The following is a 16054-nucleotide window of genomic DNA, read 5'->3' as shown; positions in this document are numbered from 1 at the left end:
CTTGCTATAGGAATCTTTCCTAGGTCAGCATAAGAAGTCACATTCCTCTTACATTTAAAGTTAGGTATCAGTCAAATCTCTTTATGTGGTCAGTAGAGAGTTGAACATTTCCACAGTGAGGGTCATCCCATCCTGAGGTCTAATATAGATGGGAACTACTTACTTCATTCCATTCTCTGTGAGTGAAACCCAGACAACTAATTTAAACGAGATGTCTGGGAGATTTAAATGACATTAAGTTTACTCAGGGTGGAGGAATCTAATGTCAAACAGCATCAGTGGCCTTCTTGGATTGAGAGAGATGATTTCAAAGTCCCTCTAGGGAAGATTGCATCCAGGTATAGAAGGCAATTCTATTGCCAGCTTGCATAACTCACTAGACATTTTACAAGTAATGGAAATCATCTTTAGAGAGATGCTTGGCCTCTGTTAGGGGAGCCATGTTTTAATATGAAATGTTAGTACAAACATGATTTAAATTAGAGAGATAACATCATTGTACCTGATGGGATCATTAAAAATTACACACAGCAAAACAGTCTTAAATTGAACTCAGATCATTCCTCTTTGTTTTTAGCAAAAAGTACAGACCAGAGTGTGACTATTTCATAATACTGTATTGTAATGGTGTTATATGGGCAACCATTTATTGTACTTCAGACTCAGTGTCTTCAGTGTTATGATTAATCCTTCATTCTATAGTAATTTTCCATACTAAACTAAATTAGATCTTGTGAAAGTCAACTTCAAGAGGAAAGGAGTAAACTTGAGGAAATGGGGAGTTAGAGTCATGCAGACCTTCACATCAGACATTCATCAGACAATATAGATTCTGTACTTTGTATTGAAGGAAGCAGAATAAACATCTTCACAATTTGACTTCTGTTTTGCAAATTAATGTTTAGTCAATCAAATTTAAACTTCCTCTCTTCTTGTAATAGGGTAAAAACGTATGACTGTGGGGAAAGAATTGCTGGCTGGCTCTCTGCGTTTCTTGGTCGTCCGTGTCGCTTGATAAGACAAAATTCAGACATGAAAAGCAAGTCACATCAGAAAAATACAAAAGGTATGTTGTCATCCTTAAAAATATCTGTGATTCCTTATGCAAAAATCAAGCTCATGTACTTCCCACAGTATATAGGTACCCTGATAAAGGCTGAAAGAGTTATCCAGTATAGATCTAGTAGTTTTGTTTATACCCAAACTGACTTTTTGATGCCCTTCTACTTGTTAAATTTGGTGAAGATGTACAGATGTGCCAGTATGGGGGGAAGTTATTATCATGACCATGATTTTGTCTGGAAACTCAAAGAAACCATTTAGAAAAATGATCATGAAGAATCAAATAATTTATTCAGAGATTAAATTTCATTACAAAAATATTTGAAAGAGTATTGAAAATGCATAGATATTGCTCTTGTAAAGTAATTTACAAATTTGGTAAAATCTCACCTCTGTCTCAGTTTCTAACTGCATTGCTTCATAACCATTTGCAGGTTGGAGGGCATCCTTGGAATATTTCCTTAGTGCCTGGAACCAAATGAATAAACTAGTAATGAGAATGAATAAGAGGTCAAAGGAAAGATGAGGTGAAATTACTAATTTTTATGATCATTTTAGAATGTTGGATTGATTCTTTTTTTTCTTTTAGGTCTGTCATCTGCTACAAACATCTCACTCTCTCTTGTGAATGAAGCACAATACCTCCTGATAAATGTAGCAAGCATTCTGCAGCTGAAAGAACACATTTCTGCAAGGTAAGATGCTTCTATCTCCAAATGTCTCTCAGTGATCTTGGATTCCAGAATCTTGCCATAAGATGCCAATATAGGTGTTTTATGTGGAAATGTAGAGATAGTTACTTTTCAACATTCAAAAAATATATAGCTACTAAACTGCTATAAAAATAAAAATAATTACTAATTATTTTATGTTTTCTGAAAATTTGGATTAAAAGCATGAGCATCATCTGTCTACCAGTCATCTTTAGGAAAATTTAAATGAATTTTTTGTCAAATGTTTTGGTGGAAAGATATTGAGAACCAGCCAACTTCTATTTGTCAGAAGAACAAGGATAAAGAGGTTTTCTCAACATAAATTGTCTGGCAGGTAAAAATATAAAGTCTGGCTGAACCATTTCTCTCCCATGAGAATTATTAAGATTTAGAATATGCACAACAGAAATACTTTGAAAGTATTTTCAGGATTGGAATAATTTTATTTCTTAATTTAATTTGGCTTTACTTATACAAAAGTGGGACATAAATTAGCAAATGAAACACTGAGTCAGTCCATAGTTCAAAGATTACAAACCCATTACCAAACAAATTTTCATATACTGACTACAGGAAATTTTTATTTCTTGACTATAACTAGGAAAGGTTCAAATTCCACAAAAAATCTTCCCTCAAGTCCTCCATTATATCTGTGCATCCCACACCCCCAGCATTTGTCTCTGAGCCCTCTTTTCCTGTCTCTTAAAACTTCTCTCTTGCTTCTTACTGGAGTCATCTTCTCTTCTTTAAGTCACCCACCAAGCACATCCCCTGCATTGAAAATTCCTGCTTTGAGTAGAAGAGGATATATGTATCTGTATATTTGCAGGAGGATATGTATATCGCTTCAGGATTTAAAACAACCTACTGGATGAAGCATCACCAAGACCACTGGGGCTTGCATTGTCTGAGGATTTTCCTTCTTCTGGAGCAGACTGTTGGGCAATTTTAGGATATCATGGGAAATTATTGTAGAATTGTAGAAAAGGTTTGAAGCAGTCCATCTCTCAGTGTTTTGACTACCCTTTCTCAGTGACAATTAATGTCTTGTTGTGAGGCTTGACTGGCTGGGTTACATCTCCTTGGGAGGGCACTTCTTGCAGACATCCCTCACTCAGGATGGGCTTTTTCCATAAGTGTGGAACTTTCCAGATACAGGATTTGAGTACAAGGATAAGACTAAGAAGCACCAAGTGAGGACAAAGGAGAACAATGAACTTCAGTAAGACATTCAACATCAGATCAATCACTGATTTTACACCTAATATCTTCCAGCACAACTAGGCTTGTAATCTCCTTTTCCTCAAAGGAAACTCCAGATGTGACCAGAGCTGCAGTGGTGACTGAGAAGCATCTGGCTTCTCACTCTGCAGTGTGAGTTGGAAGTGTCCTCCCTTCCATGCATTTTGCCATGCAGTGCCTTCTCTGGGTGCTGGAGAAATAAATTCAGATATACAGCATCCTCATTCTGCACTGCTACTAAATTATGGAGTATGGACTTTCCAAATATTGAACTATCCAATGTACTTTTAAGAACTGCACTTATGGGTCTTTATTAAATATTGAAGGATTTTTAGAGAGTATTATTTAGCTTCTTGGCATTTGAGTTCAGTTTTGCTTAAATGAAACCTGCTAAATTTTGCAAAACAATTTCAATTTTCAATTAAGTTTTTTTAATTTCACTTTGTATCTTCCATAAGTAAAAACTAGTCTTCCAGTTTGCACTTGGCTCTTGAGAGGTGATCTAAAACAAAAACAGCAATTCAATTAAAAATTAGAATCCAGTATACTGTTGGAGGGCTACATGTACCTGCAGACATTTGTCTCTATGCTGTTTCCATTATAGGTTACCTCCAGGCAAATCCCTATGGCTTGGCCTAATTCTCAAATGTTCTTGTTAGAACTGTAACCCTGAGAATATAAATATTAATTTTCAAGTTTGCCTGTTAAATAGAGGCAATGCATTCTTCATTGCAGAGCCCACTGCTGTGAAAATCCAAAGCACTTAGGCTGACTTTGGCACATTACACTGATTTTCAAAACAGGTCCATGTTGGTATTTGCGGGATGAAGGTACCTGCCACTCCATCCAACCAATTCCTGTTTTGTGGCAGAAGAAATAATGGAAATTTACTCGGATACACGTTGCCAAGTGATTACAAGCATTTCTGAGGGCTGGGGGAGGTGCAAGAGAGGTGAAGTATTCTGGATGTGAGCCCAAGTATGTTGAAGGCAGAGAGGTCGGGTAGGGGCGTTGCAGTCTTCAAGTTCAGCAGCAAGGAGTAGATTCACAGGAGCTTGAAGTTTTTTTTAGCAGCTGTCTCAGGACTCTGCAGGCCTAGCTCTGAGGTTACTGGGCTTTTGATGCTCCCAGTGCAGGCTGGGGTGTCAGGCGCTTAGATTTTGCGAAACACAGTCAAAACTAGAGGCTCCACTGCAACCAAACTCCAAGAGCCCACAGCAAAGCTGGGAAGCACAGCAGCATAATTGAATGTGTTCACAAGTAACTGCTATTTTCCTTCTTGTTTGTATGAGCACTGGCATAATCTACATTTCCTCTTGGCTCCCACCTCCTGCATTCATTACAAATTGTGTCTCAGCCATGGGATTAACTGTGGGATCTTGAGGGAAATCCTGTAGCCTTGCAGCTTCTCATCTCACCTTCTACCCCGAGGCTGCTGGAGCCCTTGTGAACACTGGGGCTTGGTGGAGCTTGGCTTCTGTGGTCTGACTGAAAGTCTGCACAGGCAGATTATCTTCATGCAGTTTTGTCTGCTAGAGAAGATCATCCAGACTGTTTAAAATAAAACCAAGCTCTTTTTTATCACCTAGCAGGCCATCTCTGCCAAGACTGCTTGATGTGAAGTTTTCAATGTACTTTGATTTTGCATGGTTTTTCTCTAACTGAAATACATTTTAAACTGTATGTCCTTACTTTTTTCTTCATTTTTTTTTCTTTTGGGACAGAAATGCCTCTCTTCACTGCTTACCCAGGTTTCTGCCTTTGCTGTAGGATGTCATATCACTAAGTTGTCAGAGTACAGTTTGTGGAGTATCAAAAATGGTTCAAGTCCTTAACAGCTAATGCAAAAAGAAGTTTCTTCTCCACTAACTGTGGCACTGAGAACCCTCTGGCAAATTTACAGTGTCTTTTTTTGTCTTTTTTTTTTTTCTGCTACTGTTCAAGTTCTCCTTTAGAAGAAAAGTGAAGAACGGCAATTCAAAGATGCAGCAAGATTTCTGATATTTGTATGCAGTCTGCTGCTCTTTCTGTCTCATATACATTCTCCACACTGACACAAATCTACACTCTGGCAGCTCAAATGCTTGTAAAGAGGGGGAGATATCACCACACAGAGATTAATTTTTTTTAAAACACCTATCGTTTGGTGCAATCTGCTGCCTCCCAAAGGCAAATAATAATAATATGATGATATATCTCTCATAAAATTATTTTACTGGCCTTTTTCACCTTCAGCAACTACTGGTTTTGTCCCTTCTGACATTGCAGCATGTGCAGAATAAAATTTTATTTGACTTTGGTTCTAGAGGCTTCTATTTTTACAATATTTAACAAGTTAAATGATTACTAACGGAAAATATCTTTTTACTTGTTACCATTAGCATTACATATGATAAAAATATGGGAATTTTCTCATATACATGATTCACAATCACCTGTCTACATGTTTTCATACCTATAGTTCCAGGTTACACCTCTGAAGAAGCCACCTAGAGGGTTATATATTATGGTTGAGAGGTTACAAACTCTAGTTGATTACCTTGTGCCATTCCCATAGCCTTTGTAATAAAACTTGGTCCAGGTTATTCTGGAGAAGCATTTGCTAATCACATGAGCCACCAGAGTCTGCCAGCACAAACATCTAGTGCAAAATTAGTTAATAATTTTATTTTTTCTTTTGCTCTGTCGACTCTGTGAGACAGATTGAAGGAGCCATTGGAAATAGAGGAACTGATCCGACGTTTCCGTGCCAACATTGTCATCAGTGCACCAGAGTCCTTTGAAGAGGAGGAGTGGGCTGAGATTTCAATAGGTGCTCTGCAATTCCAGGTGTGACCTTTTCTCTCTTGTCTGTGCCCCAGGGTATCACAAAGCATTTTGATTCCTGGAGACAAACCGATTTTTACAAGGCTTTGATTCCTGAATCAAAGAATATGGGCAGCACACTTTGTGCAGGTGAAATTTATGAAGTGTGTTAAAAAAAAAAGTGATGTGTCCCGTGACAAACATACTTCTGTATATTTAAGAGGTTTTGCCATATTTCTCCACATTTCTATTGAATTTCATAGTTCATAGCGTTTCTTATCTTTATCTATCTGAACTGAATAATAATCAGGTTTTTTAGGCGAAGTTTACAGCACATATTTAGCCAGCACATCAGCAAAGAATACTTGTAGCTGTTTAGCACAGTAGTCCAAACATAACCTCACGTTACTGCAAATCAAGCAACTGATGGCCAAAGACTGGACATGAATACAAGTGATGACCAGTCATGGTCTATTGCCCTCTGTTTTATACATCTTATCCTAGTCTTCACTCAAGGAATGTTTCTAATTCTAGCCTGGTAAGGTTTTTTTGTATGCTCATAGCTAACAACATAATGTCCTTTGTACTGTAAGGAAAATGCTGAAGAGTCAGACCTTGTTTGTAAATACATTCTCTCAAGAAAAGCTCTTAACAAAGAATCTGTAAAAGCTACATGACACCTAAGGGAATGATGCACACATGTATTAAATATTCTCCTGAATTTGTCTGGCCAAGAGATGTGAAATTTGTATTTGAAGATGCTTTGCCTAGGATGTGAAAGTGGCTTATTTGTTGTTTTCTTAGAGATTATCATTTAAGTGTGAATGACAGGAGTACTGAGGTCAAATCTAGAAGATGTGATAGCCATCACTCTTTTTTTTCTAGTCAGCATGCTGTAAAAAAACTTTTTCAGCAAGGGTGGAAAATATTGCTTGTCTGCTCTCTTCTTATGTGTACTTTGATCAGTAAGTTGCAATATAAGTTACAGAAAATTGAGGAAAAATTGCTATAAATAAGAAATGAGGAACAAAAAGAACAAAATCCATGGTGTATAGCTTGTTGGAGGCTGGAGTTACATTGGGGAGTTCAGCTGAGGATCCTGTTGATAAGTTACTGTAAAACTACAAAATAAAAGGCATTCCTATTTCTGGCATTGATATACTTTAGGAACACAAGGCAAAAATAGAAAGGCTTATGTAACTTGCATTGTCTTTTCCCATCTCTGCTAGGTCCTTTTTCAGATACTTATGTAGTAACAGTAGAAATTATGTTAATGTTTCTTTATGCCACAAAAATAGTAGAAGCTGTTGAACAAAGTAAAGCAGGAAAAAAAAATCCTTCTCTGTCTTGTTCTTTAAATTAAAAAAATAGAGCTGTGGAAAATAATTTTCTAAAAGACCTGATGTTTGATGTTGATGATTACGCTGAAGAGTTATACAGGCAGTCCAGATGCCTCTCTAAAACCTGAAATACCACTTCAGATCAGCACATAAAATGTTCTAAGTGTACAGTTTAATTATTTGCCCTTTTTGAAATTAATGGCACATTTTACAAAAGTAGAATGTGTATACTGGGATATACTGTGAGACATAATTTCTGTAATGTACAGAAATTACTGCTAAAGTTAGGGAAACAGTGTTAAGTGAAAGTGCAATATGTTGTCCTTCTCCATTTTAAAGCTCTAAGAAATTTGTTTCAGGGTTGGGGTTTTTTTCCCCTAAAAACATACTTTAGTTCAAGCAACAATTAGCTTTAAGACCAACTACATATGATGTTATCATGTGTAATAGATGATAGAGGATTACTTATTTCTTTTGATTAAGTAAACTTGTATGTTTAAATATTTTACATTCTGAGTATCTGAAAGTGTCATGCATGTAAGAAATATATTGTGCATTTCAGCTGCACTAAAACAGTCCCATGAAAATCCTCTTTGGGTTGAATCCTGAGGCATTGGCTTAATTTTGTTTTCAGTTCTTTGGGCAAGCAGCCCTGCTAACCCACAGAAGAAGTGGAGCCATCAGGAAATACAAATATGTAAATGTCTGGTATTTCTCAGATTCTGTCTCTGAGAAAGTTTTCCTTAAAAAAAGAAAAAAGTGAATTAAAAATTCAGTGAGACTTTTGCCAGTAGTCTTACTACATTAGGTGAACAGACTTGACCTTTTACATAATGGAAGCTTCAAAAACCACAGAAAAGGTATGCAAAAGGCATGTGTTTAATATATTATGATAGTCAGAAACTTGTACTCTTCAATGCTGTACTGCTTTGATAAACAGCCATGAACTTTCTTTAACTAAAATTTCAGGTTGTGGGTCCATGTAGCAGATGTCAAATAATCTGCATTGATCAACAGTCTGGGGAACGAAACAAAGAAATTCTGCAGTCCCTGTCTGCTGCCAGAGGTAGAAAGGTCAGTACAGTACTTCAAAATAGCTGTAATGAAAGATGTAGTGACTTTATTGCATGGGTAGTGAAATATCTGCTGAGCGAATATTCACAGCTAAGTTGTTACCATTTGGATTTTTTTCTGCAAAAGAGGATGCACTTACAACCCAGATATGGCATGGTTTATTTCTATGAAATGCTTAATACATTTTTAATTCAGAAATGGACTATTAATATGCATTATTTTTAACTGTGCTTGCTTTTATTTCATAAGTATTTCTTAACAGTGTGTTTATTTTGGTCTGAAAAACACAAGTTGATGCACTGATGTATTTAAGAAAAGAAATAGGCTGAAAAATCAGAAAGTGTTTGAAATTATACAGTTGGCATGTAAGACTAAACTTTATTCTTACCCTGAGAAATTAGTTAGTAGGAAAAACAGAGCAGATGTGAATATAGTCAAAGTGGAAAGTAATTGCTTAGGAAAGAGACCAAAAAGTAAGTGAGAAATGCAGGTGTTTATTTGAGGTCCTGCTTCCTTAGATTGTGTTGCTTCTTGGAATTGAGAGCACTCAGATGATGGCCAGACAGTTCAGCATCCCAAAGGCTCCACAAATCTCCTCATACGTATTTATTTAGCTGAAAATCCTTATTCAAAATTCATTGCTTCCTCTTGGTTAAGCTCCTGTTGTTAAAGTGTCTCAGGCAGTCGGGGCTCGGGAGCTTTGCCAGTACCCGCCAAACACCAGAGACGGGGCACAGCACCAGCACAGAGCAGTAACAAATAGGCTGAAAATCATTCAACCAGACAATGCACAATCAAGTTACAAATACTGCATTCTATGTTTGGACAAAAAAAAAAAAAAAATTGATTCGTCTCAGTGACTCATTAAGCAGACAAAGGGCTTTCTTTTCGTTGGCTGTTGTCCTTGGTGAATAGCTCCTCTGGCTCCATGTCGGAGCCAGCTCAGTGCAGTGAGCAGGGCCGGCTGTCGAGGCACAGCTTCCCGCTGACCTGAGGTGACTTAGGCTTGCACAGCAGGCTCTGCTCCAGGTCCCCACAGTACATGAGCCTTTGTGAGATGAGCTCCTGGCCACAGCGGGTAGCCTGAGGACAGGGGCCCTTTCTGAGTAATGGTGAGCCACAGCTGCTGCATCTGGGACTCTCAGGACAGGGATGCTCCTTGCTGCAACCTGAGGTGGAGTATGCAGAGGACTTTTTCTGCCCATATGGGTTTTACTGGATTATGACTTGAAACTTCTGTAAAAAGCACTCTGTACTCAGCGAGAAAATGGCAATAAAACCTTACTCAGGATGCAGATTCTCAGGAGAGGAACAGCATCTTCTGCATGTTTCCCACACCAAAGATGAGCTCCTCTCTCTCACTGTGATTAATCAACAATGAAGAGATTTTCATGATGCACTGCTAGAACCAAGTGGCTCATTCAAACAGGACTAAGGCAAAGGGAGCAATCCAGCCTCTCAAGAAGGAGCTGGCGCCTGATGAAAGCCGTGCTGCGAGACGAGGCAGGCGCTGCTGATCACGGCGGGGGAGAGCTCTCTCTGCCTTAGCTGTGCCGATATCCACGCTGCAAAGACATGGGCATTGAGCCTTTTTTGGTTTTTCCCCAGCCTTCAGCACTGCTGGCAGATGGTTGTGAGCATGCCCTGCTCTGCATCTTGTGAGCATGCCCTGCTCTGCATGAGGATGAGCTTAGCTGACAATTGAAAGGGAGAGTTTGACCTGCTAGCTTTGCCTGGTCTGATCTGAGAAGATCTCTGAGACTATTCCTCCTGCAGGTCGCCCCTGTGGTGATGAGCATCAGCTGATTATCTCTGAGCAGCACCCAGGAAGGACTATGGCATTTTTAGTGTGCTCAGCAGAGCTAACAGAGGACACTGATCCAAACCTTTCACAGCTCACAGTGGGGAGAGAGAAAGAACATCGAGTTCATGTGACTGTGTTAAATCGCAGAGCTAATCCTTTGGTGACTCATTTCTCTACCATGTGCTTTTCTGCTAAGGAGTCATCTAATACACTTAATTTTCTTTTTTTTTCTTCTATCAGATGCAGATTCAGTGAAGGAAATCAGCAGTGTTTGCTCCTATCTGTCAATAATTTGATTCTAACTACAAAAAAAACTATTGCAGAAAAATAAGATTTAAGATAGTTTCCCAGGTCTTTGGAAAGCTGCTGTAGCAAGTTGATTGCCAAAACATTAAAGATATTGCAGATAGAAAAGAGACCCAGATGTCAATATTTACCATTTTAGATTGTTTTTTCCAAGAACACCAACCTGAAAAAATTACATTGAAATTTATCAAAAAATTAGCCCAAATAACAGTACTGCCAATGAACTTCAATAATGAGCTAAATAATGTAAGGCTGGTAGGAGGTAGTTCAATATTTATTTCTAAAATCCTATTTTTCTCCATTCCTCTGAGACTCTTAGAACCTGCTGCTTCAAACTGAAAGATGGAGCCTTTGCATAGATGTATTGCAGATGAAAGTCAGGACCAGCTACTGTAACTAGCCACCCAATCAATTTACATCTTTCCAGATAAATGCAAAGCATGGTGCTGAATCCTTGCCAGCCGCTTTTTATGAAATCTTTTATATCATTGTTTGACACAAAATGTAAACACCTCTATAAAGTGAACTTGAGCTTTGCGTTCTGAAGAAACACTCATAAAGGATTCCTTCTGTATTTCCTGACTGGAAAGATGAGCTCTCCTCCCGTGACAGAGTGCTCTCTGTTACTGCAGGAGATTAGGAAAGACTAGATAACTCCATTAAGCAAATGGCCACATGCTGTTTCACATGCCTCACCACCTGACACAAAACACACACGGGTGGAAAAGGGAGAAGACAGCATTCCTGCCTCTCTTTGGTGTTTTGCAGATGCAGTTTAGCACTAATGATAGTGGAAGCCCTGTGGGTAGATTTGCAGCAGTGCTATAAGCTGGGACTTGCTGGCAAGGTAGCAAAGGGAATTATTGCATTAGCAGTCTGCCCTGGTCTGAATGTATGGATAGCAGTACATCAAGGGAAATCCATTATGTTTGCACATGCCTTCATACACTAAAAAGCTTGTGTTTTTTTCAGGGGCCTGTTGATCCTCCTTTATGTATCTCATTGTACCTTGGGAGAGCTTCTTTTCCTGCAGAATTAGATGCCATGCCTTTGGATTGCTTAGTGAAATGTTAGCAAGGATAGCAAATTACCTCTCATATCTGATGCATCATTATCATTATTTTCATAGTAACACAGGGCTTTACACTGTGCAATGCATTTCATTCAAATATCTGGAACATTTGAGAACAGTGATTGTTGCAATTAATAGGCCTCTGAAATAATATGGTTCTCTTTTCTCATCGGTGACTGAGCTGGAAAATGTATTTAGTTAAGGTAGAGCAAAGCAATATCAGATCTTAAGAAAGCATTCTACAGTCCAGATATTTTCAACAGAGCAATATGGGGTTTCATTTATGCCAGCTTAAAATTTTGCCTTTTTCCAATATAAAAAATCAGCATGTCAGAAGTGAGTACTTCCTCTCTCCTATTTTGTAAGGCTTTACATTCTAGTAAATCTAAAGCTAATAAAACATTATTACATTAGAAAAATCAATTTTAATAATTGCATCCCCCAAATCTTTGGATGAGAGGGAGTTTATGTTATTGTATCAACAAATGAAAAGACCTGGACAGGTAAATTTATCTGCTGGGATATAGCAGCTGAGAGGCAAAATCCAGAACTCATCCATCCAAAGCTAAGTATTAGCATGCAGCATGATTTCTGTGCTTGTTACACATTCTAGCAGAGTATTTCTCTACCAGGTTCCAGTCTGTGTTAAATGATTCTTTAGGAGTCATAGCTCGGAGACATCCCACCTCAGGCCTTTGTCAGATGAAGCCCCTCATGTTTCTGTCTTGCAGAAGGGGATAGTGTACACAGGGTATTTGTCAGTGAATTTCTGAGTAGAGCATATTACTGTTGATCCAGTAAATGAACTTGAAACAACATGCAAGAATGACAGCATTTCATAGCTTCTCCTTTAAGTGAGTGTGATGACTATCATATGATTCACTGTTGGCAAGGATATTTATGTTTTCCCTTTTCTCCCAGCAGTGAAGTGGTCTACTTTTTCCTAATCAAGAAGCTTTAAATTTTTTGTTCCTGTAACATTTTACATTGATGGGAAGAGTCTCACCTACCAGATAAAGCCATGGCACTCATGGTCCTGCACTCCCTGCCCCGTTCTTGGTGTGTTCTGGGAAGATTATATGCAGAATAAAATGTCCTTGAAGTCAGGAAAAGGTAGCAGGCAGAGATTATGAGGTTGACTGTAATAACTCTGCAAGCTGTAATCTCTGCATCTGAAAGCCTCATTTTTCATCAGAAATGTGAGGATTTCTACATTTTATCTTTCTCTTGAAAGGGAGCTGAAGTGACAGATGAAGCTTTTGTGGTTGCCTGTCAGGGGGGTGTGTGTGATTGCTGTTATCAGTACTTGCTGAGTCATTATTTGTAACTACTGAAAAAAGCAGGGAAATTTACTTAAAAGATGTTAAATCCACTTCTGTCACTTGCAGGCTAAATTTTGGTTTTAATAACATTCACAAAAAAAAAAAGAGGTCAGCAATTCCAAACAGGCATTAGTACTAAAATATGTACACCATCAGTGTATCATCACCTTGGAAACTCCTTAGGCATTACTCATTGAAAAACACACTGAGACTTGAGATGCCCAGTCAGAGAAAGAAAATATTAAGGACAAGTATTAAAACAGCATTTCAGAACTCCTGAAGAACTCCTGCATTCAGACATGCATTTTTAAGTAATTCTGAATGTTTTAAGGTGCATTAAAAAAAAAAACAAACTGCTAAATAATTTTCAATTACAAAAATTGGTAAATTAAGTTCTTCACAGTGAACAATCTGCCCATATTTATTTTAGTCTCATTTTAAGATACATCAAGATGACAATACAGTAAATATAAATGAAAAACTTCTCATGCTTCAAATAAGCTCATTTACATGGATGACTTAAGAAATTCCTTCCTGTGTGAAATGTGGTGTAGCATGAACTAGTATTAATTTTACAATATTTGTTTTGTAATGGCCTGATTTTTTAAAAAACACAAAATCATGGCAACTGTCATTTTTGTATTAGGGTATAGGAGGTGAATCCAGCTTCTCAACCACAAGGCTGAAAAATGCATCATTTCTGCCAATAGAGAAACTTGTCAACGACTGAGAGAAAAGCAAAAATGGAAAAATAAGACTATGTACTTTAACATTTTACATGAAACAGTTACTGGCACCATTACAGCATCAGGGTTGGTCGAACAGAGTCACTGTGGTAGAGGTCTGGGATCTTACAGTGCTGCAGTCATTCCTCAGCAGTAACTTTAGAACACTGACCACAAGGATGTGCCCTGTGTCCACGAAGCGTTGACACCAATACAGCCACTGGTACCCAAAAAGTGCCAGCCGTAGGATAGGCCTGAGAGGTCCAGCTCATGCCCTCTGATGTCACATGCCAGTGGGATGAAGGAATAGCAGAGGTAGCCAAGAATAGCTTAGGGCCCATTTTTCTCATTGGTGTTTAGGATTACAAGTGAAGCAGAAAGACCCAAATTCAGGGTCTGAGGCCATGTTTGGATAGATCACTGCTTTACAGCACCTCTCTTACTTGTGGGTAGGTCTCAAACTTACTTCTCTCTTACCACTAAGGAGATGTTCTCTGTTACCTCATTGCTTCATCTTTATTTAATTACACAGTGCAAGAATAGGGGACAACATACTGCCTACTATTTAATCTGTGAAATATGCTGCCTTAAATTCATCTATTTTTTTTCTTTATTGTAATCCCTTTTGCCTACTATTTTTTTAACCTGCTCTAAATGTAATTCACTCAATTGCAAAATCATTGATCTGAACAATGGCAGTAAATGTAATCAGGAAATAGAAAAGGATAATAGAATTTTGTATTTAGTTTGCTTATTTATTTACTTGTACATTTTGGCTATAGTCTACCAAATCAAAATACTTTTTTTGAAACATGCAAGAAGAGACAAGAAAATTAATGTCAGGTTTCCAAGGTCCTCTGTTTAAAGAGCAAAGACTTTCTGAAGTCTAAAAATCTGTTATCAATTTAACAACGTCTTCAGTGTTCCTTTTTTCCTACTTTACGTATTTTTTGATTAACTATTATCTAATTCTTTGGAAAATATTGTCATGCGATGACAAATCTTTTTCTTGCATGTTTCTAAATTCTCCACTGCTGGAAAAAAAACCACAGAACCACACCAGTTTCTTCCTGTGACATTTCCAGATCACACCCACAACTGTAACGCTCAGCTGCTTGAGATCAAGACCTCACATAAGAATGCAGGCACTCAGATCAGGTCTTTGGTGCCTGTGAGGGTTGCATGGCCAGTGGGCAAAGTGGATATTCAGTTTTTTTTTTCTATATTACTCAGTATCCCAAAGAGAAATTATAAGTATTTCTAATATTTATGCAGGATGGATTCACAGATAATGACACTTAACAAGTGGAAGCAACAATAATATGAATTTTCTGAATATTTTCTGTAAAACATACTAGAATATTCATAAAAAACAAATGAAGGGAAACTCACAGAAGCTAGGCAGAATAAAGTTCTGTTAACAAGGTGCATCATTCATGGTGGGAGATGCAAGACTTCTTTACTGTTGGAACATACCAGTGTTTCCATGCTGCAGAGCCTTTGTTTGTGACAATACATTAACTGCATTTGTCAAGGAGCCAGAGCAGACATTAAATAACAGGATTGTGAGGGAGTGTGAATTACATACATGATACTATGGAGCTCATGATGAAATACTGTGTTATTTATCCACTTACTTAAGTTATTCTTCCTCAATAGCATGGCATTAGCTTCTGTTTACCAGTCTATTATAATTAATGAGTTAAGAATGTTCTTAATTACATGGACATAGTACATACCTCCTTATTCTTAAAGCAATATACTTCTTCTAAACATATCTGGGTTGTGAGATCCTCTATAGATTTGATTACTCTAACATGTATTGCATCTTAATAAATATTTTGCTTTTTTTCAGACAAACTTTGGCATATACCTGATGAACCAGCCCTTTTGCTCATCCTTTTCAGATACTTTATCAGTGGGATCTCAAGTACTTCCAGTGCTGAAGGAGAATACAGAAATTCAACCTCCAACATCCAGTGAAGAAAAATGTTCAGGATAGATTCTCGGGCGGAGATGAAATTTTTATGCAGCTACAGGGAAAAGTCAGTAGTCAGTTACACAAAAAAAAGAAAAAGCTTCCACTCATTTGCTTCTGGTAATTTTCTGTTTGCTGTAAATGTTATCAGATGGCAAAACTGTTGATAATTACAGCTCACCTACATGTTTTTGCCTGTGATTAGGTTGCAGCAGTCATAACTCTATTTTGCACAATTGCTTCAGGGTGCAACAGGTTTGATCAAGTCTTACTGGTGGATGACTCCCAAAACAAGCCCAACTTTGTTATCAGAAAGCCACATCTCAATGAAGGAAAGTAAACACAACAATACACTGCTTCCTTCTACTGCTTTGTCAAAACCCCAATTAGAAGAGGATGCAAGACATATTTTAGAAACAATGTGGGTGGGAAGAGAACAGTGGAAGAGTGGCATGAGAGTAGTAGTGCATTCAGCTTTCCCAAAAGGAAACTGAAGGTGATGTGTAGACAGCGTGAAAGCAATGGAAAAGGGGGAATTATTAGGAAGTCTGTGTGAGTAGTGTGTGAGAACTCTAACACGGCACAAAGATAATGAGGACTCATTTGGAAGA

The 16054-nt window shown here is 37.9% G+C and overlaps 1 protein-coding gene across 1 annotated transcript in view; it reads left to right on the top strand.

Moving 5' to 3' along the window:
• Positions 1 to 15511, top strand: part of MOCOS (molybdenum cofactor sulfurase) — a 206045-nt gene extending 190534 nt beyond the window's left edge. The window contains exons 11-15 of the mRNA XM_066545896.1: positions 942 to 1066; positions 1652 to 1757; positions 5720 to 5846; positions 8132 to 8236; positions 15321 to 15511. Coding sequence (XP_066401993.1) covers positions 942 to 1066; positions 1652 to 1757; positions 5720 to 5846; positions 8132 to 8236; positions 15321 to 15467 — 610 coding nt within the window. The 3' untranslated portion in view covers positions 15468 to 15511. The remainder of the gene's footprint in view (positions 1 to 941; positions 1067 to 1651; positions 1758 to 5719; positions 5847 to 8131; positions 8237 to 15320) is intronic.
• Positions 15512 to 16054: the final 543 nt, after the last annotated feature.

Source organism: Molothrus aeneus, chromosome 1 (genome assembly GCF_037042795.1).
Source record: "Molothrus aeneus isolate 106 chromosome 1, BPBGC_Maene_1.0, whole genome shotgun sequence".
NCBI classification, from domain to species: domain Eukaryota; kingdom Metazoa; phylum Chordata; class Aves; order Passeriformes; family Icteridae; genus Molothrus; species Molothrus aeneus.
Note: the sequence above shows the minus strand (reverse complement) of the source record. Positions and strands in the feature narration are given on the sequence as shown.